The sequence below is a fragment of the Madurella fahalii genome (assembly GCF_045866475.1).
Source record: "Madurella fahalii IFM 68171 DNA, scaffold_6, whole genome shotgun sequence".
Classification (NCBI taxonomy): domain Eukaryota; kingdom Fungi; phylum Ascomycota; class Sordariomycetes; order Sordariales; genus Madurella; species Madurella fahalii.
In genome coordinates this window covers 1,690,417-1,717,580 of record NW_027263976.1, presented here as the reverse complement: position 1 = coordinate 1,717,580, position 27,164 = coordinate 1,690,417, and the positions used below count along the sequence as shown (strand labels likewise).

Below are 27,164 nucleotides of genomic sequence, written 5' to 3'. Positions count from 1 at the left end.
AGATTGATCGGGGGGGTCTAGCTGCTTTAGGAACGTACTGTACAGTACCAGATTCCATCCCGCCTCTGAACATCCCACCTCTTTCTACCTGAGCAAACGGGATGCCGATGCTCCCGCCAGAACCAGGCCCATTCTTTTGCCCGCCCGATCACCATGTCGTACAACCGCAGAGATATACCTCGTTCGACTGGTCCAATCGAACCTGTCCGACACCCACCTGCGGTGGACCGACACGAGGATGCAGGGAGATCCCAAATGCGAATCACTGCGCTAGCTCCCCGGTGAAACGTGCCACAACTGTGCTCTCTGCAAACCCATGTTATTGGTCCCGGGGAAGCAGCTTCCACTCTCCACACTGCAAGGCTCCTCGAGACGGGTGAAACGTGTTGATGGCCGACGTCACCACCAACCCCGACGCTTTGACACGCGATGGCCGTGCATTTCCATTCCGAGTCTCTGTGTCCGCACTTCGGCATTCCAGAAAGTAACCCTCCGACTCGCACGGTCAGTCCCCAAGCCCCCCACCAGCCGGTAGGAAAGACACAGGCCGCGGACCTCCGGTTGAGCTGCGTGAAATGGCCGTCATCAGCTCAGGCTGCCATGCCATGACAACTTACACGTTCAATCCAACTCTCAAGCAAAACCAGAGATTCAAACCAACTCTTAATCACATTGCACGTCCAAGCACCGCACGTGTCTTAATGCGTGTTTGTCTTGTCATACTGATTGCGAAACAGACAGATAGTTCAGTGAGAAGCGTTGCCTCTCTTCAACGTCGAGCTTGGTTGAAACACCGTAAATGCATACGCAACCATCATCGCTCTTCCGTTGGACCTCATATGTCCTTCAGAAACCTCCCCCCCCACTCCCCAACCAACTCTATCGTGACGCATCCACTTCTTCACCACTTCCCTACAGTAACCTGCTACCCATCCAGGCTTCGTGTCCTTCCAACACTGCACCACGTAAACCACCACGCTCAAATCCGCGGTGAGAAAAAAAAAAAAAAAAAAAAAAGCCAGAAGATATTACCACGCAAAGCAAGCAAGCGGCTTGCTGGCGGACTCCGCAGAAATGGTGGGTCCGTGGGGTTTTGGTGAGGAAGATGATGGCTGCTATGGAAGGTTTTGTGGGGAAGATAGAGTCCGGAGAGAGAGGAGCATACAGGAGACGGTGGGAATGATGATTGATATGTCGGCTAGTTGGAGTTCACAGTTCATTTGACATAGGGGGGACTCCCTCACTACCTCAAGTACCATACCTAGGCTAAGAGTCAAACAATGGAATAACTTTGGTTCAGACCAGTTCGCTAACGCTGTATTGCCCATCAGACATCTGGTCCGTTTGGCCCCTGTCGGAAAGACGGAATATGGTCATGCATACGCTGTAAACTTACAAATACCTAGTCAAGCAAGCAAGAAATCATGGCAGAACCGTCCCCATCTACGTGCTCCATGGTCCGTCCGATAACAATACCCGTACAGTTCCGGAGGAGGCTCCTCGACCCGAGGCCATGTCCGTGTTCTTCAACCTCCACATGCCCACCGCAACCGTGATACTCCTCGTTGCCAGCTCGAGATGCCTCAGTCTTAGGAAAGACACGCACTTAAAATGATCGCGAGCACTGATGTCGGCTGCATCATACCCTTCGACTCCCACGACTGAATTTACCGCTGCAGCAAGCTGACCCAAACCAAGAGCCCACCACCAAACCCGCCCTAGGAACTCTTCCGAGGTGAATCCTTACTTTGCATCTTTTGGCGGATCCTCGGACTCGTCCAGACTCACCTCGGGCGAGTCATCGATCGAGCTCGGCTCCTCCTCTACGACCCCCTGAATCAGCGTTGGGGTAAAGCCAGTATCTCCATCCTCTTGCGGCGCGAGGTCATGACCCTGGCCGCTGTTGCTAGCAGAAATTCCCACCGCAGGAGTGCCGCCCTCGGCGATCTTGGCAATCGTCGCGCCCACGATTTTCTCAGTCTCGCTGACCTTTCCGGAGATGGCGGCTGCATCACCCTCGACGCCAATGGCGCTGTCTTTGTTGTTTTGGTGCTCTAAGAGACCCTGCTTGTCGAGGCGGATAATCATACAAGACAGGTTGTCGGTACTAAAGCGGGAGAGAGCATGGTCGACGAGCAATTTGGCCGCCGCCACGGGATCCTGTATGTTACGAACAAGGTCCACGGCGTCCTGGTCAGAGCAAACGTCCCAGAGCTAGCACAACCGGTCAGCCATACTCTGCTCTCAGCAACCCGGCCACCTTGTACTTACCCCATCGCAAGCGATAATGATGAACTCATCCAAGTCGGGCTGAATGACGGTCTCAGTGGTATAGGGATGACCAGTTACGAGGTCTTTCATGTATGTGTCACCAAGAGCCCGGGTGACGGCAAGCACGCCGTTAACACGATTGTTGAGTATCAGACCGCCAGCGTTCGCGATCCGCTTGCCCTCGTTCTCATCACTGCCTTTGTGGTCGTATGACAGGCGCAAAGCCTCCCCCCGGCGGCAGAGGATGATCCGGGCATCTCCAACATTAGCCGTATACAGGACACGCTGCCTCGTCGCCGTGCTTTTTAGCCTCGCGTGAGCAGCTTCCGGAGGCCCCAACGACGAATTCTCGCCCAGCTTCCCCTCATCCGACTTGGAAGCCTCCTCCGCTGCCTTGGCAAGAGCGGGCGCGATGGCCTGGGATCCAGTCGCCGACAGGCTGCTTGGAACCCTGTCCTCCCAGCGGAGCACGGCGATGGCAGCCGTGCAGCCACTATTTTTCAGGGGTAACTTCTCCAGCTGCGCATCGACGGCGGTAAAAGTCTGGTCGAGTAATTCGGGTATGGGAGAGTTTGGGTTTTTTCTGATCATCTCCTCGAGTATTATGTGTAGCTTCTTCCCGCACCAATCCGCGGCAAAGGTGCCTGCATGTCCGTCAAAGATGGCGAAATACCCGTTATCGGTCTCAATCATGTCCTGGCCCTGGGCTCCGCCTCCTCCGTCGTCGGCCGATTTTGTCTGCTTCTGACTCCCACCCTCCGCCCCAAGCGCAGGGGCCGGGGTGTGCAAGAAGTTGTAGAGGAAGGCGTGGGTGTCCTCCATGGTGCGCCTGCACTTCTTGTTCCGGTCCTCCCATACGCCGACTCGGAAGGTTGATCGGGGGCCGGGGAGCGACTCGCCAGCGGCATTGTTGTGCTGGCCTTGGGGTACGGCAAGAGCCTGGTCCTGCTTGCCGAGCTTTTGCAGGGGAGTCTGGTTAGACGACTTTGAGTCAGCACCCAGATCGCTGTTGGCACGGCCGCCGACTTGAGTGAAGAGGGTGTTTTTTGCTTGGGCTATCAGGCTGCTGGCTCGACCGCTCACCCCGCTGCTCCGTCGCTTCTTCTGCTCTGCGGAACTGCCCGCACTTGGCGGGCTGCCATTGCCGCTCCGTTTCTCGCCGCTCCCGGCCTGGTCGGTAGTCTTGGCCGGCGATGGAGAACTGCGGCCGGCCGTGCCAGCGTCCTCGTCGGGGGACGGCGACTTGCTGCCAGCTTTGTCCTTCTGACCGCTTCCTGAATCGGACACGGAGCCAGTTTCGGGTTTGGAGCTCGCCGAGCTTGAACTGCCACCGAACATCCTATTCAGCAGACCTCCTTGGGAGGAGAGACTGCGTCGCTTGTTGCCTGCCAGGTTGGTTGGGTGACGAAATGAAGAGGGAAAAGAGGAGGACGAGAGGATCGAGGAGCTTGTACAAGGCAATCGCGGAAAGAGTGAGTTTGACAAGCAGCGGCGCGGGAAGTGGGATTGTTAGAAAGCCCAGGCCCGACCAAAGACTAACTTTCCGGTCGCACGGTCCACGTCGCTGAGGGTGGTTGTGACGGCAAAGAAGTGAGGATAAAGCGCAATACGCTTCCTTTAAAGGAAATTGACACCGGGATATTCTGGTTCCAATGGCCAACACAACTGTATCGTTGCTGGTGGGTTGGTGCCTGTTTTAAGCTGAGGGGTCTTGTGATGCACGGGGATGATGTAATACCCCGAGTTGCAACACACAAAAATCGTGCGCACAATGCGGTTGAATGGGAACGAGCAGTCAGAGTGCGATGACGGCAAAGGACCAAGGTCGTGTCCAGAGCAAAAACAGTAAAGTAGGTTAGATAGAGCTGCTCGCAGCCTGACGGCACCGCGATCCCCAACGAGCGAGCTAAGTAGGGGCCTAGGCCTGAGTTGCGGCGTGTGGTGCGGCTTGCTCCAGGAGGGCGGGAGGGCGGCAGGGCACCTCAGTGGGGCGCTATGGACAACTCCGCTGGGTGCAAAAGCACCCGACCCCACGCTGGGCACCTCACAGGGCAGGGCAGTCACAACCAAGACGGGAATTCAATGAGACCGGACAGCACAGGTGGGGTTTTATTAAGCGTGCATGTCCCAGGGTCCTCCAAAACGGAGATCCATTAGGTTCGCGATCCAGCCACATCTCCAGAGTGCTCTGAAACAGTAAATCTTGGATCGGTCGGTAAGAGTGGAATTTTCTCACGGGCTCGCGAGAGACAGTAAATCAACCCGTCAACCAACGAAGGCGTAGTACGCTGCAGGTTTAGCGCCCTTAAACGAGGCGCAACAACTCGTCAACGCAGCGGACCAACTTCCTCTGCAAGTCGACGCAAGTTCTAAAAGCTGACTGGCCAGCAACGGCCCGCAAGGGTGTGCCGGCGCTTCAGGCTTTGCAACCCAGGTGCGACTCTAGAACTGGACGGGCAAATGGTCCCGGCCCAGACAACGCCGCGATGCCCATTCTGCTAGCCCTCACCGGTAGCCATCCTCGCCCACCATGCTCTCATGATCTTCCTTACACGGAATATCTTTGGCCGCTAGGAACCAATTTGAAACCCAAGAGACCCTGTTACGCCTTGAACGCCCATCAGGCTTGTTCCCTGGTGTCCTTCCACTCTTCCCAACCAACTATCACCGGTGACCATCGATGCAGGTAGGGACAATTATACATCCGTCCCAAGACCGAAGGTGGGGTTTAAGATTCGCGTTTTGATTCAAGTTAAGATGCGCCTCTGCACAGCCAGTTGTCGTTGGCGCGTGTCCCCGAGTCGTCGGAACAGACCCAGAAGCACCATGATATAAAACTCCCTTGCAACACCAGGATCACAACAACAAACGATGCCGTACGCGTGCAATCATTATGACAGATGCTCCCTGTTTAAATCGAGGGTATTCCGTTTATCGCCTGAGGCTGTCAAGCCGTGCCTGGAGGTCGTCGTCGCCGGGGTCTCCCCCGCCTCCTCCGCCAACTGCTTGAGCGACTTTGGTCTCGGGGACAGTATTCGACTGTAAACCCGAAGGCGTTTCACCGAGCTAAGAACATGAAAATAAGCAGACGGCTTGGCAGGGAAACTGGGCGTTATGCCTACCGCTTGGTTTAAGTCGACTCCAATCTCTTCCAGGACCTGCTCTACTACCTCGTCTCCCTCCTCCTCGACTCCAATGTCCATGGCATCGTCGACCGCATCGTCCATCATCTCCTGTCGCTCCCCCATAATATCGTTTTCGCGCTCGAACTCCATGGCAATGCGTTGGAGTGAGGGAAGGTCCATTGTGCGGTTCATGCTCCCCAGCGCCATTGTTGCGCCCTTCATCGCCTGCATCATTTGCTCGTTTGTGCGGTATGTCTGGCACCAGAAGCCCTGTCAGAGAGCGAACGCTGGGATTTGGCTAGCTTGGGCGTACCGACCTGGAGACGAAGAGAGATCTTCTGCAGTTGACTTTTCATCCCGTAAAACTTCTCGATGTATCTAGTTGCCGGCCGTCAGGTGAGGTCAAGGAAGCTAGGTGAGGAGCACTACATACCTTCTAGTGCGAACCAGATCCTTGGCTTGGATCTTGCAAGCCCCCATTTGACCCTTCTGCGCACTCTGTCGGATTTGCGTTACGAGCGTCTTCTCCTGTTTCTCGAGCTTAACCCGTTGCTGATCCAGCTCTCTGATAGCCTTGTCGAGCAGTCGTTGGTTCTTGCGCAGACGCTCAGCTGGCGTCATGCGCTTGCCGAAAGCCCATTCCACAATCTAGGAACTGTCAGCCTCGGCCTTCTGAGTGCGATCGTGCAATGGGAAAAGCCGACATTCATGTTGACAGTCGGTAATGCAGTGAAGTCGCCGGAGTCGAACGTCTCTCCAAAGCGAGAGTACAAGGGCAATCAGAAGAGAATTAAACGGATGTTGTTTCGGAGGTTGACAGGCCAGCCGCACTGGAGTGCTTCGTCAGAGTGTTAAGGCAGAGCTGCCTTGTCAGACACGGCGGCGTTGGACAAGCCACACGAGTGACCGAATACAGTAGCCACAGTAGACTAAGCAGACGGCGCAAGTGGATGAGGTCATTTGCGGGGATTCAGGACGCGCGCTGTAAACGGAAAATGTGAGCTTGATAAAAAGACAGTATCTAACCGGTCCTGGATGCCGGACTCAACGTCAACGGCGTCAACCAAGCTAAACATCACGACCAGCGACTAAGAGGTTTTGCATGGAAATTATATCTCTCGCCCTAGCTTCCTGCGTGATAAATTTCTTCTCTTTTGTTCTCTTCGTTTTTCCCCTTCCCAAAAATACTGGGCGGACACAGTCAATTTACTGACTTAAATCCCGTCTTGACATAGGCCCCACTTGGCGTTCTACGGTGTCGGCTGCACGTGCTCCGAGTGGCTCGAGGGTCTAACCTAATTACTAGAGGTAAATTCTATTCATGGTTCATCATGCAAAGAAAAACAGCTCGGATCCCGCCATGAGTTGCAATTAGGAATCACTGATACATGCACCCGGATCACCAAAAATGAGTCAGGAGTATTTCTCGCCCAAGGGCAAGAGCGTGCCGCGGTACGACGACGAGGACGCCGAAGCCGAGAGCGCATCAAGTTCAAGCCACCCAGGACCGTCCGTGGCCCCGGTGGCGTCGGATTCGCCCGCCTATTCGTATATGACTGTCGGCACCGGCTCATCGCAACATGCGGCACGTTTGCAGGCCATGCTCGAACGAGATTCTGGCTACGGCGGCAGCATTGCTAGTGACGAAGTAAGCTCATCCATGTCCGGGCCCAGCGCTGGAGTGGTTTGGGATCCTGCCATCCATGAAGACAGGCCAATACGTCCACAGGCGTCCTCGTCGAACCACGTCGCTCCCGACCACCGCTCGCAGGCAGGAACTGTCCATCAGCTCTGGTACAACCAACACCGCGCCACCCTGGGCCGTGCCATTAGCGCCGTCGTAGAGCTGTTAAAAGAGCTCCAGGAGAAGAACACCGTATGGCCGGCCCACTACCCCTCGGTCCAGCGTGCTGCGCTCGACGCACCCTCACGGCCGGCTTCGAGGCCCGGACTCCACCAATCATATTCGGTCGCCGGCGACCTCGCAAACGCGCCGTCCTTCTCCGCCCCGGCCCCGCAGCTGCGACGAGCTATGACCTCCCTCGAAGATGCCGAAGCAGAATCTAGCAGATCCGCTGAGAGCAGGACGGCTCCCGAGCCACGGCTCGTCACGCCCCAGATTGCCCAAGAGTTTTCGGTGCTGAAGCTTGACCTGAAGCTAGGCGCGTTACACCAGGCCGAGCTTGTGCACTCATTGGAGAAGGGGTCCGTTGCTGCGCTGCTGGATGGGAAGATACAGTCGAGCATCAAGCACCTGCAATCACTCCGGGAGCGCATCGAGGACACGTCCAGCAAGGTTCTAGTGACGGGAGACTTGAACGCGGGCAAGTCCACCTTCTGCAACGCATTGTTACGACGGAAGATCCTCCCAGAGGACCAACAGCCCTGCACGAGCATCTTCTGCGAGGTCCTCGACGCGCGCGAGAACTGCGGCATCGAAGAAGTTCATGCCGTTCACAAGGACGCAATCTACGACCGGCACGATGAATCCACCTACGACGTCTACTCGCTCCAAGAGCTAGAAAATATTGTCGTGGACAACACCTTGTATATGCAGTGCAAAGTCTACGTCAGGGACGTACGCACCATTGACGAATCTTTGCTCAACAATGGCGTGGTGGATATCGCCCTCATCGACGCCCCCGGGCTTAACATGGACACCACCAAAACAACGGCCATCTTTGCGCGGCAGGAGGAGATTGACGTTGTCGTCTTTGTCGTCTCCGCCAGTAACCACTTTACCCAGACCTCGACCGAGTTCATTCGAGCTGCCGCCGCCGAGAAAGCCTATCTGTTCATCGTCGTCAACGGCTATGACAACATTAAAGACAAAGGGAGATGCCAGAAACTGATCCTCAATCAGATCAGGACCCTCAGTCCCGCTACGTACAAGGAAGCCGCTGAGCTGGTGCATTTTGTATCAAGCGCAGCCATTCCCGTGGCACCCGCCCCGCCCGGTGGCCCCGGTGGCGGCGGCTCTGGCAGTGCAAGTGGTGGCGGGTTCGACGACGACCCGGGAGATGACGACCCAAAAGGAAAAGGCAAGAAGAAGGAGATGGTGCGGGACTTCTCTAATCTCGAGCAATCTTTGCGCCGATTTGTCCTCGAGAAGCGCGCGCGCTCCAAACTGGCTCCGGCCAAGACGTACCTCATGAACATCCTGAACGACGTAAACGTGCTGGCTACCGTCAACGCAGATGTTGCGCAGTCAGAGTTCGATAGGGTGGACAAGGAACTGCGGGAGATTGAGCCGCAGCTCGAATCTAGCAAGAGGGCGAGGTCCGAGATCAGCGAAAAGATCGACCAGACGATCGAAGAAACCTGCAAAGACGTCTACGATTATTCACGCTCGACCATCAACTCGGCAATCGCTCATGTCGGCGACAATAATCTTGGCATTCCGTATCCCGGTTTGTTCAGCGCGTTCCAGTATGCGGATGATCTCAAGGAGGCGATGCTCTCGCAGATCGCAGCATCAGTGGTAAAATGCGAGGAATACGCCCGCAACACAACGGTCAGCGGTGTCAACATGATCAAGCAACTCGGGATCCTTCATCTGGGGAATGAGTACGAAAATCTTAACTTCAAACCCGATGTCATGTTTCAGACCAAGAAGCATACATTGGCTCGTCATGTTCATGTTACCACGGAGTTCTGGGACTTTGTCGACTGGCCCACGCTCCTTCAGAGGGAAGAGAAGGCTGGCATGGCTCTAACAGTGGCTGGCGTCGTCGGTACGGGAGTGGTTAGCAGTTATGGCCAGATGAACATCGCACTCCGCGCTGCACAGCTTCTAGGGAGCGACAACTTGCGTCCGCTTATCGTCCCCGGTGTGATCGCAGCAGGTAAGCCGTCTTCCGTCCTGATTAGTCTTCTCCACGTGTAGTGTGCTAACTGACTCTCAAAGCGGTGGCCATGGCCTTTTATATTCTCAACCAAATCCCTCACTCACTCCCTCATCGCCTCAGCAGCAAAATCGCAAGCCAACTAGAGGCCATCGATTATGTCCACTCCAACAGCACACGCATCTCCAGCACGGTGCGCAAGGTCCTACAAATCCCGTCCAACTCGTTGCGAGGTGGTCTCCAACGCTCCGTGGAGCAGCTCGGCACCCGCCGCGATGAGACGGTCAAAGTGCGCAAGGAGAGCCACGATGCTCTCAGGTACTTCACCAACCTCGTTCAGAAAAGCGCCCACCAACGCCATCAAATCGAAACAGTGGATCTCGACGCACATCCGCCTGGAGCACATCACTAAAGGGGCCGGGGGCTTCTGTAAGATACTGCTGCTTCTTGATCGGCGTTTCGGGGGTTGTTAAAAGGTAAACGCGCCGGATGGCCGGGTGGATCAATTTCGAGGTAGCGTGCTGAGGTTATGACATGTACTGGGGGCATGAAATATTAGTGTGATTTCCCATAGCTCTACTCAACGAGACTCCGCTCGTTTCTGTTTCCTAAACTAGAACGCCTCGCGGTTATGTGGATAGATAGCAATGAAACTCTATGATATATGAGTTGATAGCCACGTTTGATAACAATGTGATTCACAACACCATAACAATGATGATAAATAAGGCTACGAGAAATGAAAAGACTAGCTTGCTGTTTAGGCCACAAGGTAGGCGTGATAACCATTATGGGAAGATGAGTACTTAATCCAAAAATCATTCTAGAGAAACAAACAGGTTAGCCAATTCAGAGGTCCAGGAATTAGGAACCCGGGCAGCGGTCCTTCCACCTCCGAATAAGAAACCGACAAACACTCGCCCGGGAACGAAGAATCGAGAGATATAGCGGTTCGGGGGATCACAGGTCATGGGATGGTCATAGCATACGGCAACGAAAGGAATGGGTTGAACAGAACGTTCGCTCAATATCGGCCTGGTTCACTGGGTAGTTGCAGGTTTTCCCCCCTACGCCATCCACAAGATACTCCTAAGCCTCTGCTTCTCCTGTTCCCCCCCAAAGATTACTTCGACCCCTTTCCTGACGAGCGTGCAGATCTGGGCTCGACTCAGCCTAAAGTGCTGCGCAACGAGAGCGTATTCGTTGGAAAGTGGGCTGCCAAAGATACCCACGTCATCTGTCTGTATTGTGTCTTCAGTTAGAAAGATTCTCTTCCGCTGGTTTGATCTTTTTGGCCTAGTAACTCACACTCAAGACAACAACGGTCTCACCAACCTGCCACCACTCCCCAAAATGGCTGCGCCCTCATGATCTACGTCAGCAACTCGTACCTCCTCGCACCATAAGGAGTTCTATCGACGGAAGAAAGAAGAAATAAAAATGAAGAAAAAAAGCGGCGGGACATACTGGCCCTCAAACCCACCGACGACCATCCCGGCATGCACGTTACAACTCAAACACAACTCCAACCCCATGCCGCCCCGCTCGAGAATTCGTTTCTTCACCTGGTCACTCACACAAATGACATGACCCAGCCGGTCGGGATGCCAAGACAACAACATGTCCAGCTCCTCGTCACTGCCCGAGCATCGGGCCTCGGCAAAGTGAAGCGTCATGCCCAAACCCGGGACACGTCTCGCTTCCTCAAAGACGGGGCTTAGCGCCGCTATGCCGTCGGTCGAGGCCGGGTCTCCGCAGAGGTCGATCCCGACGACGCCGTTTCCGAGAAAGTGTTTCGCCAGATAGAGGACTTCGCGGGCTTGCTCGGGGGTGTTGCGGCGGTCGATCTTTCGAGCCACTCTCAGTACGGGTTGCTTTGCTACTGCCATTGCGGCAAAGAGCCAGCCAGCCAACCACGAGGTTCACATCTGGGGACATACCGATAAGATCAGTTTCGTCCGTAGCCCGGATTCCGGCTCGTTGCGCTCAAACTCGGCAATCGTGTCGAGTATCACCTTCACATAGCCCTCCTTGGTCAGGCCGGCAGCGGGCATCGCGCGAGGTGTGGTGCGCAGCTCGAGGTAGACGACGCCGTCGGCGGCAAAGTCGCGGAGGACAGAGAGAGTCGTGTAGCGTAGCGCGGCGACATCGTTGACGAGGTGGTAGATGTAGGAGGAGAAAAGGGGGAAGAACCTGGTTTAAATATCGTCATGTAGGTTTTCATCGTTTTCCAATAGAAGCGTGGACGTAAGGATGGCTTCTGTATCCGTGTCAGACTCACGCACGTCTTCAGGTCATAGTCATGTTTTCCCAGGGGCATCATGACCAGTGGGTCCTGGAGGTCGGTCTTGCCCGCTTGCTTCTTGGTGAACCAAACTTCGTAGAGGCATTGTCGGCTGATGCTGCCGCTGAGGTGGGCATGGAGCTGTATTGTTCGGGACGGGGTGTGTCAGTCGAGAGGCGATGCCGAGAACGAACAACTTGCTGCTGTCTTTTTACACCAAAGTGGGTAAAGGTAAGGTTGTACCTCGATCTTGGGAAGTGCTTTGAAGTCAAGGACCGCGGTCTCGGCATGGGCCATTTTGAGGAATTGAATATAAGGTAGATTACGCTACTGGTGGCCAGGCCCCAATCTGATCGAGTCTATCACAGCCGATGCAAATAGTGTAGATTGGCTACGCTCCGCCCGGCTCCGTAGGCGGGGATGTCGGGTGCTGCCGAAACGGATGCGCCTCTTCAGGAGGCCCACCATTTCAATGCCGATCTGTTGAATGCTTTCACCCAACGCCGTACCCCCGACGTGCATTACTTTAAAAACGGAGACCTACTCCAAATGGGCTGGTATACCGCGAAATATATGTAGAGGCTGGCGGCGAAGACGAGATCGAGGAAGTAGGGAACTCGAGGCACTATAAACCCGTCCCTGTTCAGGTTTGCGTACAGCCATTCTTCCCCAACAAGACGGAGTAGTTGTCCCATGTTGCTGGCAGCTCTGTCAACCCAAGCACACTGACATCATCGTGCGCTGTGCAGTATAAAGTCGGGTGCTGTGAAGTGTAGACCATACCGACCGGACCGGACGGTGAATTAGCTTGGCTCGCCGTTTCACTGCCGAGCGGCCGTCCTCCATTCGCTTCCAGGAACAACGGAGTTGCAAATTTGACCGGCAGAGCTGGCCGGTTTTGGGACCAGGCAACGCATTGGTGAGTTGCTCCAGAACCAAACGGAGCCATTTCCTTTCCATCCAAAGGGCTCAGGAACATTACCCAAGGGATCGTCGGGTCCGCGTGCATGGACGACGATGATCTGCAGCTACGGAAGCATTCTGTAATTGATGTCAAAAAAGTCTTCCATTGTTTAATAACTTTGGTGTCCGCAGCAAAGTCCCGAGATCCCGCCGTTTTGGAGCTGCCTCTTCAGCTTCTTGGCATTTCATGGTTCGTGCACCAACTAATGTCCGGCTGCAGGAGGCGCGCCTTGGCCCGCTGGTCATTGCTCCCTTGAGTCCACCTCCTTGTCGCTTCGTACGATCCCGCAGCGCAGCTCTCTCAGGGCACCTCCACCAGGAGCCCACCCGCCTCCGTGCAGCAGTGGAAAGTCGCCGTCGATTTTAGGTACGGGAAGAGGCGGCTGGCCGGAGAGAAGCTGCAGAACGAGTTCGCCCGGCTGCAATTCGCCGTGCCCAGCACCATACCGGCCCAACGGTTTTGCTGACCCCGACCGCACAAAGCTGACATAGCACATCCCGCTTTGGCCCGGCCGCCTGCCTTCTTCTCCTGCAGCTTGCTGCAACCTTGAATCGGTCCCCAGTCGTTTAACCCCCCAACCCATTCCCAAAGTAGGTAGCGCAGGGTCAGAATCGCATCTCTGCCCCGGGCTGCCGTCTCCCAGCCGGGCTGCTCAACCGTCGCGTTCGCTGCACACCAAATCTTTTCTCCTTTCTTACCGCCTCCCTTCACCTCTTCCCCCCGTGCTTCCTCTTGGAGAACCTTACCGTGGGACACACGGGAACCAGTCGCGTTTTCTTTCCTTCTATTTTTGTTTTTCTTGTTCGAGAAGAAACTCCCATTTCGCGAGCCCTCGGCCACCTTGGGTCCGCCCTTCGAACGGAACCCTGGTCGCTCGCCTCCTCCCCCTCTCCACTCCGCCCTCCGACAGTCATTTCGTTCCAGCGCCCGTCCCGGTCGGCCCAGCTGTTTTAGTGGTCGACGCCCACACCCCTGGAGCTTGCATTCTTCCAAACAGCATTCAACCACACCCAAACCTCCAACCAAGCACACTCTTGCGCTCAATCCGGTCGACCATCTCCATCACCGCCCCAAAAAATACACGCGCCCACTTGCCAATTCGGTTTCGATTTGACCAAGCGCATTTAGCACAGATGGATCCAGGCCGGCCGAGTGATGTGTCGCCAGAGGCGATGCAGGCACGCATCCAGCAGGCACGTCGCGAGGCTGAGACGCTCAAGGATAGGATCAAGAGGAAGAAGGAGGAGCTTGCTGACACAACGCGTGAGTCGTTCTCGTCATGATTGATATGATTATCGCAATTGCCGGCTTACACGCCTTGGTTCTCAATCAGTCCGCGCCGTCGCCGCCCAGGCCCACGAGCCGATCCCCAAGAACCAGCTGATGAGGACAAAGAGGACATTGAAGGGCCATCTCGCCAAGATTTATGCCATGCATTGGTCGACCGACCGGAGGCACCTCGTTTCTGCATCACAAGACGGCAAGCTGATCATCTGGGATGCATACACAACAAACAAAGTCCACGCCATTCCCCTCCGGTCGTCGTGGGTCATGACTTGCGCCTACGCCCCGAGCGGTAATTATGTAGCTTGCGGCGGTCTCGACAACATCTGCTCCATCTATAACCTCAACCAGAACCGCGACGGGCCGACGCGAGTCGCCCGCGAACTTTCGGGCCACGCCGGCTATCTGTCATGCTGCCGCTTTATCAACGACCGCAGTATTCTCACTTCATCCGGCGATATGACGTGCATGAAGTGGGATATCGAGACGGGGACCAAGGTCGTAGAGTTTGCCGACCATCTCGGCGACGTCATGAGCATCAGCTTGAACCCCACAAACCAGAACACATTCATATCTGGTGCTTGCGACGCTTTTGCCAAGCTGTGGGATATCCGTGCTGGCAAGGCTGTGCAGACTTTTGCCGGCCACGAGTCCGACATTAACGCCATCCAGTTCTTCCCCGACGGCCACTCGTTCGTAACAGGATCTGACGATGCTACCTGCCGGCTTTTCGATATCCGCGCTGACCGGGAGTTGAACTTCTACGGCGTAAGAACCGTCACGATGCCACTGTTGTCTTCCTCGAGCTAACGCAGCAACTTCTAGTCGGAATCTATTCTCTGCGGCATCACATCGGTCGCTACATCCGTATCTGGGCGGCTGCTGTTCGCCGGCTACGATGACTTCGAGTGCAAGGTGGGTTGGACCATGGTCTTGTCTCTTTATGTATGTCACGAAGACGAGCACTAACTGCTGGTCAAAGGTGTGGGATGTCACTCGGGGCGAGAAGGTCGGCTCACTTGTTGGCCACGAGAACCGTGTCAGCTGCCTCGGCGTTTCAAACGACGGTATAAGTTTGTGCACGGGTTCTTGGGATGCTTTCGTAAGGGCCACTGCCCTCTCCCATCCTATCTTCCAGCGTTCAGATTTTTACTAACAACCGAATAGCTCAAGGTCTGGGCCTACTAGGCCTTCTCCTGATGCTGATACGATTGCCCTCTGGATACCCGACCCCATCTCGCCGCCTAAAAAAGACTACCAAGTGTCATTTCCTTGTTCCTAATTCACCTGTTGGCGCGCCCGCTTAATCTCCAGTCCGGCGTGTTCAGGACGAAGTCACGACATCCTCTTTTCCCCAGACCGCCTTAGTCTTTGCCTGGTGTGAGCCACTTAATCTTCGACTCCAACCAGCTTGCGAGAGCCAAACCCCCCGCGGCCCACGGCGGCCTTTCCGTCTACCTCTATTTTTTTTTCACATTAACTCGCTTCTCTGCACCATAGTTTCCGGCGGCTTTTGTTTGTATTGGTGGCGACTGTATTACACTCTCATCTTTTCCCCTTCTCTTCCCCCTTGCTCCGTGGCCGTGGAGGGGGTTTGCTCAGCCATCAACAACCAGTGTCAAATCACACCGGTGGTGCTCGACTTCGGCTCTGTGGCTTGGCTTGGTATGGCTTGGCTGGTTGGCTGGGAAACAGAGAAATATTGCATTGATGCTTTCGGGGTGTCTTGTCTGGAATTTTTTTTTTTTTTTTTTTTTTTTTTCCTGTGTTGTTTTGGGGGATTGGGTCAGGAGATATCAGGATCGCAAATCACAATCTTACCTACCTACCTACCTCTGCCAGTTTTTCCGCAGCGCAGTGTTCGAAAAGGAGTCAGCGGAGACACGGGGTAACTGCGTCAACGATATATCCAGCTTGGGATTTCCGGAAACGCCAATCGATGCGAGCCGCTCTTGTCCCCGCGATCTACCGACCCGACGTACAGCCGTCATCGTCTCATACACCCTTGGCTTATACATACCTCTTTGCCCACCTCCCTTTTCGCTATTTCCAGGCCACATTGTGTTGATATACGGGAGACCCGTGGCTTTTCTTTTCTGGACATAGTCCCCGCCATCGCTCTTGATGTAATGGAAGGAAGCTCCAGTTATGGCGATTCAGGTGTATGCGTAAGTCGATTGTGTCGTTTCCGTTGCTTGCCGCGGGAGGCTTGAAAAACGAGTGGGAGCCGGGAAGATTGGGGGTTTGGGTTGCGGTTTTCCTTTCTTTTCTCTGCTCTTTTCTTTTTTCCTCGGAATCAGGAAGCTCGCGTTTTCATTAGTTTCTTTTTCTGTCTCTTCCCCCTCTTTTCTCCAGCTGTGGATGGGCGCCCAAAAATGGAAGGATTTCGTTGTTTACCCACCCCTTGGTGGTACGGCGTGGTGAGAGCCCGGGTAACAAGATAGGTAGGGAGTGAGGAGGAGAAAAAAAACTTTCACAATTTTTTTTTTTTTTTTTCAACCAGGTGGTGGTGATGATGATGAATGCCGGGAGAAGGGGAAACCTATACACAGACAATGGGGTGACGAGGACGTGCTGCTAGTAGTTGTTCGCGTTTCCTTCCCTTTCCTTTCCTCTCTGTTTTTTTAGTCTCTGGCGCGGCGCTGTGATACTGCGCGTCTTACCTGCCGTCTCCATTTTCATTTTCAATTTCATTTTTCTCTCTTTTCTTTTTCTTTTCTTACCTTTTCCCTCCCACGGCCGGAGTCACCCAGACCTTGCCAGCCTCGACTGTATTATAATAGCACTGAATGTCTCTTGTTCTGTCTGACATGACCGTTGTGCATTGCGCACTGCGTCTTTTTCGACGTGGAGCAGTTGAGTGATGTTGTGGTTATATGCCCGTGTTGCGTTGGAGTTTGTGCAGAAAGGAGGTGAGAAAGTTGCTTGCGTGAGCGGACTCCCTGCAACTTGGACGGTTTCGGTTGGGTTGTTGTCCTCATGATATGGAGCGCGTCCCCGGGACAGGGAGAAGGCTGGCTTGTGTACGGTGCCATAGTTACGAGTAGTGTACGAGAACGGGTTTGGCGCAAGTACAAGCAGATGAGAGCACCTGCATACCCGCTACGGAAAACAGGATGTGGGGTGGGGGACGGCCTGAGGACTCACATGAGAATATCAGAGCCAAGAAGGGCAGCGCCCGTCCACACCTATCCAACGGGACGGAGGTAATTGTTTGTTTTGCATCTCGTTAAAATGGGTATAATTCTCAAGCTTTGTACACTTGGGTCGACGGAGAATGTTGTATGCTGCTTCTGCTGACGTTCGTGTACATACCAAGCCCACGATAGGACTCAACTGTTTTGCATCTGATAGCTGAAGGCGGGCCATCGCGTATGCTTGATTAGAGATTGGTGAACAGAGTTTGCGAGGTGGGAGCAAAAGGGAAGGTGATGTGGACCATTTATAAAATGATAAAGGCGAACTTCCAAACACTCTCCCTGCTGGTACCGGGAGACGACCTTTGGTTGGTCGTTGGTAGGAACGCCGCGATGGAGGAAATAGCGCCAATGGTGGGAGTCATTGGACCATTGGCTTTATCTCTGGCGCCTGCTGAGGCGTCGCCGACGGGGGTTACCCAAGAGAGAGGAGCGATTGCCTGACGGTGAGGCCGGTTTCAGCGGGCGAGGGAGTCGTCAATCCGGAGTTGCCGGCAGAGTTCCAATGAGAATCCACCTTGATGCAACATCAAGGACGAACGCACAAGCTCCAAAGACGGGGGTGTTTGATTTGGGATTCTTCAGTTGCTTCTACCCAGCGCGTCCCCGTGGCCCGTGCAAGAGCGCTATCCATCCGCAAGCCCGGAGGAACTCGAAAGATCCATCGAGGTGGCATGACTTGCCCGAACCATCGACATACGCCCCGCGGGGCTGGCGCCATGAATGCGGCTGGGAGCGCCGAGGCATGCGTCAATCGAAGGCTTCTGGAAGCGCGGGAGAGAAAAATTTCCCAGGGGGAAGCATAACGGACGACCCACACTCCCCGCCTGTCAGGGTAGGTCTCGGCTAACAAGTGCTTCTTGGCGGGCCAGGGGACGATGAAACAAGGCATGAAACGCGTATCCTTGATGATCTGCCAGGAACAGAAAACCTGTCTTTTTATTTTTGCCGGCTTTTCCTGCCCGCTTTCGCTTTCTACTGCGTGCATGCTGTAGGTCTTGCCATGTCCCTCAGCTGCACTATGACCGCGGCCCAAAATGGCGAAGGAAAATGAATGAGCTTCAAAGGATGTGCCCCCAGGATGTGTGGATTGTTCCGGTCTTACGTTCAGCTGATGTTGGGGCGAAGGAGCATCCGCGTACGGGACTGCCCTATGAGGTCAGCTTCCAGGATAACGGATCCCAGGCCATTGAGGATTCCTTTGAGGACCAGTCCAACCCACTGCATAATCGTAGGTGCCACATCTCCGGGATGATTGTGTTGCTTCGCCGCTGCAGGACATCCAACCGATACAAGCATGTACTCAAATACTTTCAGATACATTGTTGAGTCCCGGGTATTTGCAACGCATTGTCCTTGGGACCCGTTCTAGCCTGCTCCGGCTCGGGTCGGTGGCGCTTTGTATTGTTTGGTTGCGAACCATTGTGATGCTGCGAGCACGCGCACATGTACAATATGGATACAAAGAGTACACACGCCTTTACTAATATGTGATCCTCGGCGATTGATCATGTTGGGATGGGTGACAGAAGAACCGAACAAGTGGGTTGTTCCCTGCTGATGGGCGGGGACCGGGCATTATTATCAGCGCGTCCCTCGGCGCCTCTTGTGCCCCTCCAAGCCCCTCACACGCCACCTGCGGCCGCGGCGCGCATCCACCAAACTCGTCGATTGCGACTTGGCTTCTCGGATGGCGCACCTTAACTTAGGTGTGAAGCCGTCTTCTTCGATGACCAGCACACCCTTTCGCAAATGGTCCTTGAGCCTTTGCCCAGATGCCACCCCCCCGTCCCGCTTCGCATTATTGCGCCTGTTAATCCCTGTCGACCACGCGACCTCATTCTGGGCATGCAGCCCGCCTCCTCCCCTTACCATCTCAGGCTCTCCGTTTGCCGATCCCACTTCAAGCTTCCGCCTCCCTTCCCCAACCGTCTTCTCTTCCAGCGTGTCAGAGACTGAACTCCCCCTCTCTGCTACGCACGTGGCATCATCCGTCCTCTCAGTTTCTGTTTGCACTCTTCAGACACACCGCTTCCACCAATCAGACCAGCTCCCGGTCACCACCTATGGGGTCGTCGCCTCATTCCGCCATCGCATTGTCTGAAACTCTCTGACGCATTTTCAAGGGGCTCAAGTGCTCTTCGGGGCCCGGCTGTTCTGCGCTGTCTGCACTCCCACGAGTGCTACCCCCCAAGGCCTGGGCTCGACTATCCGATACCTTGGTTCCCACGGCTGTCCATATCCCGCAACAGTCAACTTACCCCTGGCAGTCAGAGTCAGGCGCTCAGTCGCGCGATCGCCCCCGTCGGGCCAAGCCAGCGCACGCCGCTTTCCAGTTTCAATTACCTACTGGTCATAGCAGAGGCGACATTCTATATCCGGAACCCCACACGATCGGACCTTGTCTACCGGGCTTGCCGTGCCCAGCAGCATCCGCCCTACCTGTCATCCATCCCACCCTGCTCGCCCCTCCCCGCCCTTGTCTCGAAACAAGGCAACTGTTATTAAATCAGCCCTGCCCACCCACGAGAGGTCCCTGCTCCGCTCCCATCACCATGTCGAATCCTACGCCGGCCCAGGAGGAGTTTGCTGCCTTTCTGGATAAAAACAACCGCTCAGACTTTGAAGGGATACACCCCGAGGACCGTGACGCTGCAGCCAGAGAGGCCGAGGAACGAAGCGAGGACGAGGAAGACGAATACCTTACGCGCCAGATCGACGCTGCTATGCGAATGCCCACCATGGACGGCCAAGCACAGATCAGACTCCCTCCGGCATCGTTTGACTCGGGCCGCTCCACGGGTGTGAAAGGCGTCATTGCCGACGCCAGGTCGTATGAGATGGCCCGGCGCACAAAATGGAAGGAGAGAGTGCGCGCCGCTCGCCGCAGTGTATTTGGTCCCGACGAAACCAGGCAGGACCGGAGCAGCGAGCCGGACAGCGACGGAAGCGGTGCCGAGGATCCTGATGAGGAAGCTTTCCTGCGACGTTGGCGGGAGAGCCGGAAGCGCGAGCTCGAAGAGGAGAGCAGGAAGCCCGTACGGAACCGGAGGACGAGCCCGAGCATCAGGCTGTACGGCCGCTTCGACCAAGTGGACGCGCTCGGCTATCTCGACGCAATAGAGAAGGTCGGGAGGGATACGGTCGTTGTTGTCTTCGTTTACGATCACGAGGTTAGACCGTCCTCTCAACTGCTTTGATATGCGCCTCGGACTGACCAGCAAAACCAGTGCGACGTCTCGGCAGCAATTGAGTCTGCTCTTGCTCCCCTTGTTGGCCTATACCCCGCGGTGCACTTCGTCAAGGTGCATTACGAAGACATCGAGTTCGACAATGCCGGCGTCCCGGCCATTCTCGCATATCGTAACCAGGGCGATCTATTTGCCAATCTAACCGGCATCCTGGAGATGATCCCAGACGACGAGGATTTTGACACCGACTCGCTCAAGAAACTCTTTGCGAAACATTCCATCTTGTAATCCGAGGCTCTCTGTGCACTTATAGATTATGATCGTCTTCGCCACGTTCGAAGCCATGAAAGCCGATGGATGTTTTATTTGTTTTTCTGGAGGCTCTAAAGGATTGCATGGGCAGGGAAATGCCCATTTTCATATGAACGGTCCGGAAGAGGGATGCGACACGTGTTGAGATACCACGAGTTCAAGATTTTTTATAGGAGTTTCGTAGTTGGGTTGACAACAGGATGGGATGTTCTTTTTCTTTTCTTTCTTTACTTTTCTTATTTTTGTGTATTCACATTGTAATGCTAAGGGCAGGAGTGAATCTTCTCCCTTCCTTGTTATAGGCCGGCGTTAGAGAAATTGTATCAGTTGGTTTAGTTTCGAGCCCGGTGCTTGAGGGTCCGTCGTCGCGTGCAAACCTGCTGGCGCCAGTATAGATGTGCGTACATAAGTCCACGTACAATACCTGCAAGGTTAGATGTCAAGCCGAAGCCGAGGATGGAGTCAACACCCGACTCGAACACAAAATACCTTCCTTCCCTTGCCTCGCAAAGCAAGAGTTCCGTGAAATGGCTCTGGAAACTATACGCGATGAGTGAGCATCAGGATAAGACTTCTCGTCTCAATTTGCATGCCAGTGAGCTTTCTGTTCTTGATTGTTCTTGATCCGGATCTTGATTCACATTCGTTAAGACGCTTTGCGCTTTGTGGGTGAGGTGCTCTGGGAGTGGGGCGTTCCAAGTCATCACTCTTCCCTAAAATAGCTGGGAGCGGCAGTCCGACAGTGGGCCCGATGCCTCTTGCACCCGGAACCCCACCATCGACTAACACTTTGGTGAGAGACACCCTGCTTCCTACGATAGCAGCAGCGGTCCCCCAAAAGTGCAGCCCTGAACACAAAGAACGTTGGGTCAGGCTGCCCGATGGACCGCGCAATGTGTGACTTCATTGCTTACCTGAGTTATGCGGCCTGAAGCACAGCAGATCATCCTCGCCCATCGCATCCCCACCCCACTCTCAACGTCTCCCATCCTCATCCTCACTGCCCTGCCGTTGCAAACTTGGGTGCTGCGCTGCAGGCCATTTTTCCCTCCCTGTTCCTTCTCGTTCTGGGCGCATGCCAGCGAATTCCGGCTAGCTGTGCTGCCGCTTTGATTTGACTTCCTTGTTGGCAAAGCTTCCGAGGCTCGCTCACAAGCTGACACGACTTGCGCTTCCAGCCCGCCTTCCCCACCCCCGCCATTGTAAGGCAGCTTTTGGCACAGGCAGAAACCCAAAGCAGCGATCGCAACCGCTTGGGCTCGACCAACGTCTGAAAGTTTAGACCAAAAGCCACTAGGGGATCTGTGTTAGTTTTCCCGTTCTGATAAATCCTCCAAGTGAAATCACTTCACTTTTCTCACTTTCCTGCCCTTCCTTCCCGGTCACATTCCGAGCGGCCTCGCTTTCCTCAGAACCCCTCCCTCTCTGCCTACACCAACACCCCGACTCCGCTTCCAACTGCTTCGGCCATCTCGATCCTTCCGTGCTCCGGGTGGAAGAAGATCGAGTATGATGTCGCATGCTCAGGGCTGACAGGTTTCTCATCGTCATGGAACGGCAGACTCGCGAGTATCCACACACACAACCTCCCGCAGACAACGCCCCAGGTGACTCCGATCTTCCGCCGTCGGGAGAGCAGCTCTCTGCCTCCCTCCCAATCCTTCGGTTTCCCAAGCCCCAAGGCAGCCAACACCTTGCCAACTGGGTCTCTAATAGCTTCCCCGGCATCATGGAGCCGTCGCCTATCATGTCGGACTCGAGCTCTCTGGCCGATTCCGCGTATGAAATTATCAACGGCACTGACAGCGAGAGCCAGGACGGCCGCCTCACAGAGTCAACCGGCTCTCTTTCGGCTCCCCGGCCCGATGACGTTCACAGCCTAGACGGGTCCGAGGCTCCCTACGACAGCGATTCGGACGAGGAATCCGACCATTCTTCCCATGCGTCTTCCATCAGATACGCCGACCAAGCCCTGCAGAACCCCTCGACACAGCTCCCAACAAGCAGCCTCGAGTATGGGTCCAACACCGAAGGGTCCGGTGTTGTCGTCCGCTCGATCGAGTTCGAAGAAGGGGACGGCGACGAGCCGGTTCTCCTGGAGAAAATATCGGTCAAACATGCCATCCGTGAGTTTAGCGAAGAGGAGTCAACTGCAATGGCACGAAATCTAGGTCTGCCGGACGCTCCAAAGCGTCTGGTGGCGACAATCCGCCAAACAATGTCCCAGACCTACCTTTCTACCCGGGAGCCGTTACGGCTTCTCTACGTGGGTCGCCCCGACGCACAGAGGAGCATTGTGCTCAAGATCTGCAATGCAATCTGGGCATCACCAAAGATCGGTACCAAGGACCAAGACTGCTTTAGCCGTCACCGTGAGGGAGTATACAATATCGTGCCGATATCTTCGTTTGGCCCTGCTCCCGAACTTGACCTCATGCAGGCGTCTCATTATCAGATCAAGGTGGAGCACTGCACTTCAGCCGAGGAGGTCATCTATGAAGGTGGTTCGTTCCCGGGTGACACCGTGTATTCCATCACCATCGAGCACGACAGAGCTTACACATCGCTCTTCTCCCCGAGTGGCTCCGTCGTCCAGCCGAGGTGGGATCTGCCGCACATCGCGATCTTCTACTGTGCCGAGAAAGATGACACTGAAGCCGAGCGGACGAGGAACGCCGCGTGGGCCTTCATGAACCGTCACGGTGTGCCGTCCATCTTCATCACAGAACAGCAGGACTTCCGCAAGAAACCTGCCGGCCGCTGGGCGGATTGCATTGATGAACACACGGTTCACCTCTGCCTGGAGTCCCGCGACCCGGAGAGGCCAATGGCTCCCCAACGCTTCCCCATTGACTACACATCCTTTGCGGATATCGACGCCCGGCAGATGAACCGCAATCTAGCATATTTGACCGGCTTGTCTGAACCCGGGGAGCCGGTTGTGAAGATGGAGACACCGTCGGCCAAAGAAACGCAGCGACCAGAACTGCTGGCGACCTTCGGTAGGGCGAAACAGGCGTGGACGACATTTGTCGAGCCGCACGTCCCGAAGCGGTGGCTGGTCCTCGCTTTTGCTCTGCCTATCCTCATGTCGTTTGCCATCTCATTCTTCGCTACCGTCTTCCCGAAATCGTCACGGCAGGAAGGTGGCCCCCAAACTCTCAGCCAACCAAACAGCATCTGTGTCTCGCCGCTGTCTCGCTCCACAGCAGGCTTGACAACAACCAGCCAAGTCCCACCAGTGGCTACATCTACAACAACGGTCGTGATTAACGTCACTTCCACCAGGACCGTCCAGGTTAGTCAAGCAAAGCCGTCAACTAGTACTTTGGCTTCTGCGTTGTCCTTCGCTGGACTCCTCTCTGACAGGCCATCGGCTGCCGCTGTCAACTCCGAAATCAAGAGGCCAGTCTGCGCACCGAAGAAGACGACGTGTTCTGTACACATCCACAGCCCAACTGAGTTGTTGATCGCGATCCCCGGTCGAAATAAAGCCGTGTGGCTCGCGCATGGCGCCATCAGTGTCGATGTGCACCGCGGCGACGAGCTTCTGAGAACAAAGATGTCCTCGGTGGACGAAGGGGTGCTTGTGGAGCTACCACTGAAAGATGCGTACGGTGTTCTCAACGTCTCGGTGGTCACGACCCGCCGGCCAAAGATAAACGAGACATTTGAGGTCGATTTTGGCAAGACCGCAATTGCCGACGTCTTTGAGACAGGTCTTCATATGCTTGAAGACGCCATCAAAAGGCTGTCTGCCGGTGTCGACGAAGCATCACACCTCATCGAGGGCAAATACGTGCCTGCCTTTGACCGGGCCTTGGAGGCTGTCCGAAGCCGGACGGTTGATAACGTGAATCGAGCTACGAACAACGCCAGAGAGCACATCGTTCGCCATCTCGAGTCGGCCGAGAAGCTCCGGAAGACAGTGGATCTTGCAATTCTTCAGGCACAGATCACATCTAGACTGTGGTGGCTCAGGATGCAAGGAAGGATGGACGAGTACGCCGAGTATCAACGCAAGGCGTCTCAATTTCTTAAGATGAAGCACGACGAACTGGTTAGAGGCCAGAAACCCCAGGAGAAGAAAAGTTCACGGTTTCTCTTCGGCATGCAACATGGATCCGGCTGGTCATGCAAGTGGGGCTGTGGGAGGACCAGCAAGGAAGCAAAGGACGCCAGCCAACAGGACGGTGCTCGGGATAGTCGGGATAGTCGGGATAGCCGGTGGAAGAAGCTGATACTGGGAGGGGAGTAACTCTCGCTTTTTGTCATGGCAAGCATTTTTCTTTGTTTTGTTTTTGATGGGTTGGACCGGCGGTCGGTAAATGGGACGGGTGGAGGGCGCAAATACCTGCCTATCATGCCCCGGGATCGAGGGCCGGAGGGACTCTGAACCGGAGTTGTTCTTTGGGGGGTGTTCTTGCTTTACTAAATTCAGTATCATTACATGGGTTATCGATTATCTTTCTACCTTGACTCGTTCCTGAGTCTCTCCTCTGAGCCGCGCCGTCGTCCTGTAAACGTTTTTCGCCTTCACCCCGTGGCCCCAGGGCACCAGATCCGCGAAGGAAAGCGAGCCATTGTGTGGTTTTCTGAGATGTAGAAGTGGATGCTGGTAGTGATCGGAAATAGAGTGGAATGTTCTTGATCCTAGGATACAGGCGATTGTGACCTCTTTTTCGCGATGCTGGTCTGCGGTTGAGCATCCCCGATTGATGAATAAGGCAATGGGACCGACCTCGACGTGTATTGAAAGCTCTCTGAGTCATGTGTAACATCAGCCTGCGGGGTAGCCAACTGCCCGGATTCAGCCCAATATGCAGAATCCGGTGTCTCTGCGACCCAATCAGCACTTTTGCAGGGAGCAAGGCCAGGCCCGCTCATGCCAAATTTCTCTTGGGCCTGTGCATACCGTTCGACTTTGTTGATTTTTTGGGTAAGTGAGGGGCAGCCATTTTTTGGATTTCCCACCCGCCACCACCACCTGCTTGTTGCCGACCACCTGCCTTATCCACCTCTTCTGATAACGTCAGACATCCCAATACTTGCAAAACACGACGGCAGGGTGCATCGCGTATTGTGAAAGCGTCCCTTGGCTGCAACGGAATTCGCAACGTCTGGTATGTTTTATTTTCGAATCTTGGTTTGATTTCCAAGCCCCGCTGGAGAAATAATACCCCGCCTCATTTTGCGTGATGGGCGCGCGGGCGCCCACTGCCTATCGCGGGGGAGGGGCAGACGCGCTCAACTTGGCCATGGACAACTTGCGCTGATACCTTTCGCCTTTCGCTCAACTGCTTTAGTATTCTGACAGCTCTCGCCCCCCAAAAAGCCCCGAGATTTAGCCATCAACATGTCCGCCGAAAACGACAACAAGCCGCTCGAGGAGGTGAAGCCCGAGGAGACGAAGGAGGTATGTCTAGCACCGTCGGCGCATCAACGGCTGGTGGAAATATGGGAGATGAGTGGGGGATCCGTGCTACATACAGGTTTTCTTGTTCTTTGGAGTGCGCCTTGACTAACCCATGTTTGTTTCCCTCGCAGACTCCTGCTCCGGCTGCGGCCGAAGAGGCTAAGCCCGTGACATCCTCATCCGTGTTCTCCATGTTCGGCGGTGGCGCCAGGAAGGAAAAGAAGGAGGAGGATGAGGACCGCGGCGATAACTCTGGCAGCGCTAAGGCCCAGCGCGAGGCCGCCGCCGCCGCCGCCGCCGCTGCGAAGAAGGAGGGCGACGAGGTTCGTCTTAAACGCCCCACCGTAGGTTATCACTGATGAGGATGCTAATGCGTGTCGTGGGAACAGGAGGATCAGGCCCCCGAATCCGAAGATGTCCACTTCGAGCCCGTCATCCACCTGACTGAGAAGGTTGAAACCAAAACCAACGAGGAGTTGGAGGAGCAGGTCTTCAAGATGCGTGCCAAGCTCTTCAAGTACGTTTCGGATACTCGCGAGTGGAAGGAACGTGGTACCGGCGATGTGCGCCTTCTCAAGCACCGCGAGACCGGCAAGACTCGGCTGGTCATGCGTCGCGACAAGACGCTCAAGGTTTGCGCTAACCACTATGGTATGTGCAACTCCGTATCCGCGGTGAGAGTGGTAATGTTTTAGAGGCTTACTCGCAATAGTCACTCCCGAGATGAAGCTCTCTCCCAATGTCGGGTCGGACAGGAGCTGGGTCTGGAACGCTGCCGCCGACGTAAGCGAGGGCGAGCCCGAAGCTGTCACTCTAGCTATTCGCTTTGCCAACTCGGACAACGCCAACCAGTTCAAGGATGCTTTCATCAAGGCTCAGCAGGAGAACGAACCTCTGTTTGCCAAGGCCGAAGCGGAGGCTGCCGCAGAGAAGAAGGAGGAGGCCGCATAAAGTTGGAGGCCTGTGACGGTTTAGGGAAACAACGAGTTTACGACTATGCACCCACCCTCCAAATGCCACGACACATACCGTCTCCTCGAGGGGAGGTACGAAGGATCATGAGGATCACAGATGCACAGCACACGACCCCCGCTAGCAGAGCCAGCCACTTAGCCATACCGGGAAAAGGCATTCTTTGCCTGGAAAGAAAGGCCAGCGTTGATAGCTGTAGATAGACTCAATAGCATTACTTAGTCCCCTTGTGTTAACGACCCGTGTATGAATTCATGTCTTTGAGCCCCTCTCATGCAAGGAACCTGTTGAAGGAAACCAAAC

General features: G+C 55.0%; 8 protein-coding genes across 8 annotated transcripts; 5 read left to right on the top strand and 3 right to left on the bottom strand.

Annotated features, from left to right (window-relative positions):
• Positions 1-1,743: 1,743 nt before the first annotated feature.
• On the bottom strand, positions 1,744-3,609 carry MgPP2CL-1 (mgpp2cl-1, protein phosphatase 2C-like protein 1; the record flags this gene model as incomplete). The annotated part of the gene is made up of 2 exons (XM_071065955.1): positions 1,744-2,214; positions 2,272-3,609. 2 exons carry the CDS (start codon positions 3,607-3,609, stop codon positions 1,744-1,746), a joined length of 1,809 nt encoding a protein of 602 aa, XP_070922056.1.
• A 1,593-nt stretch (positions 3,610-5,202) lies between these two features.
• On the bottom strand, positions 5,203-6,106 carry DID4 (ESCRT-III subunit protein did4; the record flags this gene model as incomplete). Its single annotated transcript, XM_071065954.1, has 5 exons — positions 5,203-5,337; positions 5,394-5,651; positions 5,714-5,774; positions 5,830-6,044; positions 6,101-6,106. 5 exons carry the CDS (start codon positions 6,104-6,106, stop codon positions 5,203-5,205), a joined length of 675 nt encoding a protein of 224 aa, XP_070922055.1.
• A 698-nt stretch (positions 6,107-6,804) lies between these two features.
• On the top strand, positions 6,805-9,653 carry FZO1 (mitofusin; the record flags this gene model as incomplete). Its single annotated transcript, XM_071065953.1, has 2 exons — positions 6,805-9,241; positions 9,304-9,653. 2 exons carry the CDS (start codon positions 6,805-6,807, stop codon positions 9,651-9,653), a joined length of 2,787 nt encoding a protein of 928 aa, XP_070922054.1.
• Positions 9,654-10,308: 655 nt separating this feature from the next.
• MFIFM68171_10533 (uncharacterized protein) lies at positions 10,309-11,822 on the bottom strand (the record flags this gene model as incomplete). The annotated part of the gene is made up of 6 exons (XM_071065952.1): positions 10,309-10,482; positions 10,550-10,598; positions 10,709-11,088; positions 11,182-11,434; positions 11,527-11,666; positions 11,769-11,822. The coding sequence occupies 6 exons, from the start codon at positions 11,820-11,822 to the stop codon at positions 10,309-10,311; spliced, it is 1,050 nt and encodes a 349-aa protein (XP_070922053.1).
• Positions 11,823-13,622: 1,800 nt separating this feature from the next.
• STE4 (G protein subunit beta) lies at positions 13,623-14,961 on the top strand (the record flags this gene model as incomplete). Its single annotated transcript, XM_071065951.1, has 5 exons — positions 13,623-13,752; positions 13,823-14,541; positions 14,599-14,688; positions 14,756-14,875; positions 14,941-14,961. The coding sequence occupies 5 exons, from the start codon at positions 13,623-13,625 to the stop codon at positions 14,959-14,961; spliced, it is 1,080 nt and encodes a 359-aa protein (XP_070922052.1).
• A 4,564-nt stretch (positions 14,962-19,525) lies between these two features.
• Positions 19,526-20,449, top strand: MFIFM68171_10531 (uncharacterized protein; the record flags this gene model as incomplete). Its single annotated transcript, XM_071065950.1, has 2 exons — positions 19,526-20,143; positions 20,201-20,449. 2 exons carry the CDS (start codon positions 19,526-19,528, stop codon positions 20,447-20,449), a joined length of 867 nt encoding a protein of 288 aa, XP_070922051.1.
• Positions 20,450-22,022: 1,573 nt separating this feature from the next.
• Positions 22,023-24,731, top strand: MFIFM68171_10530 (uncharacterized protein; the record flags this gene model as incomplete). The annotated part of the gene is made up of 1 exon (XM_071065949.1): positions 22,023-24,731. One exon carries the CDS (start codon positions 22,023-22,025, stop codon positions 24,729-24,731), a length of 2,709 nt encoding a protein of 902 aa, XP_070922050.1.
• Positions 24,732-25,829: 1,098 nt separating this feature from the next.
• Positions 25,830-26,840, top strand: sbp1 (Ran GTPase binding protein Sbp1; the record flags this gene model as incomplete). Its single annotated transcript, XM_071065948.1, has 4 exons — positions 25,830-25,889; positions 26,021-26,212; positions 26,279-26,540; positions 26,602-26,840. 4 exons carry the CDS (start codon positions 25,830-25,832, stop codon positions 26,838-26,840), a joined length of 753 nt encoding a protein of 250 aa, XP_070922049.1.
• Positions 26,841-27,164: the final 324 nt, after the last annotated feature.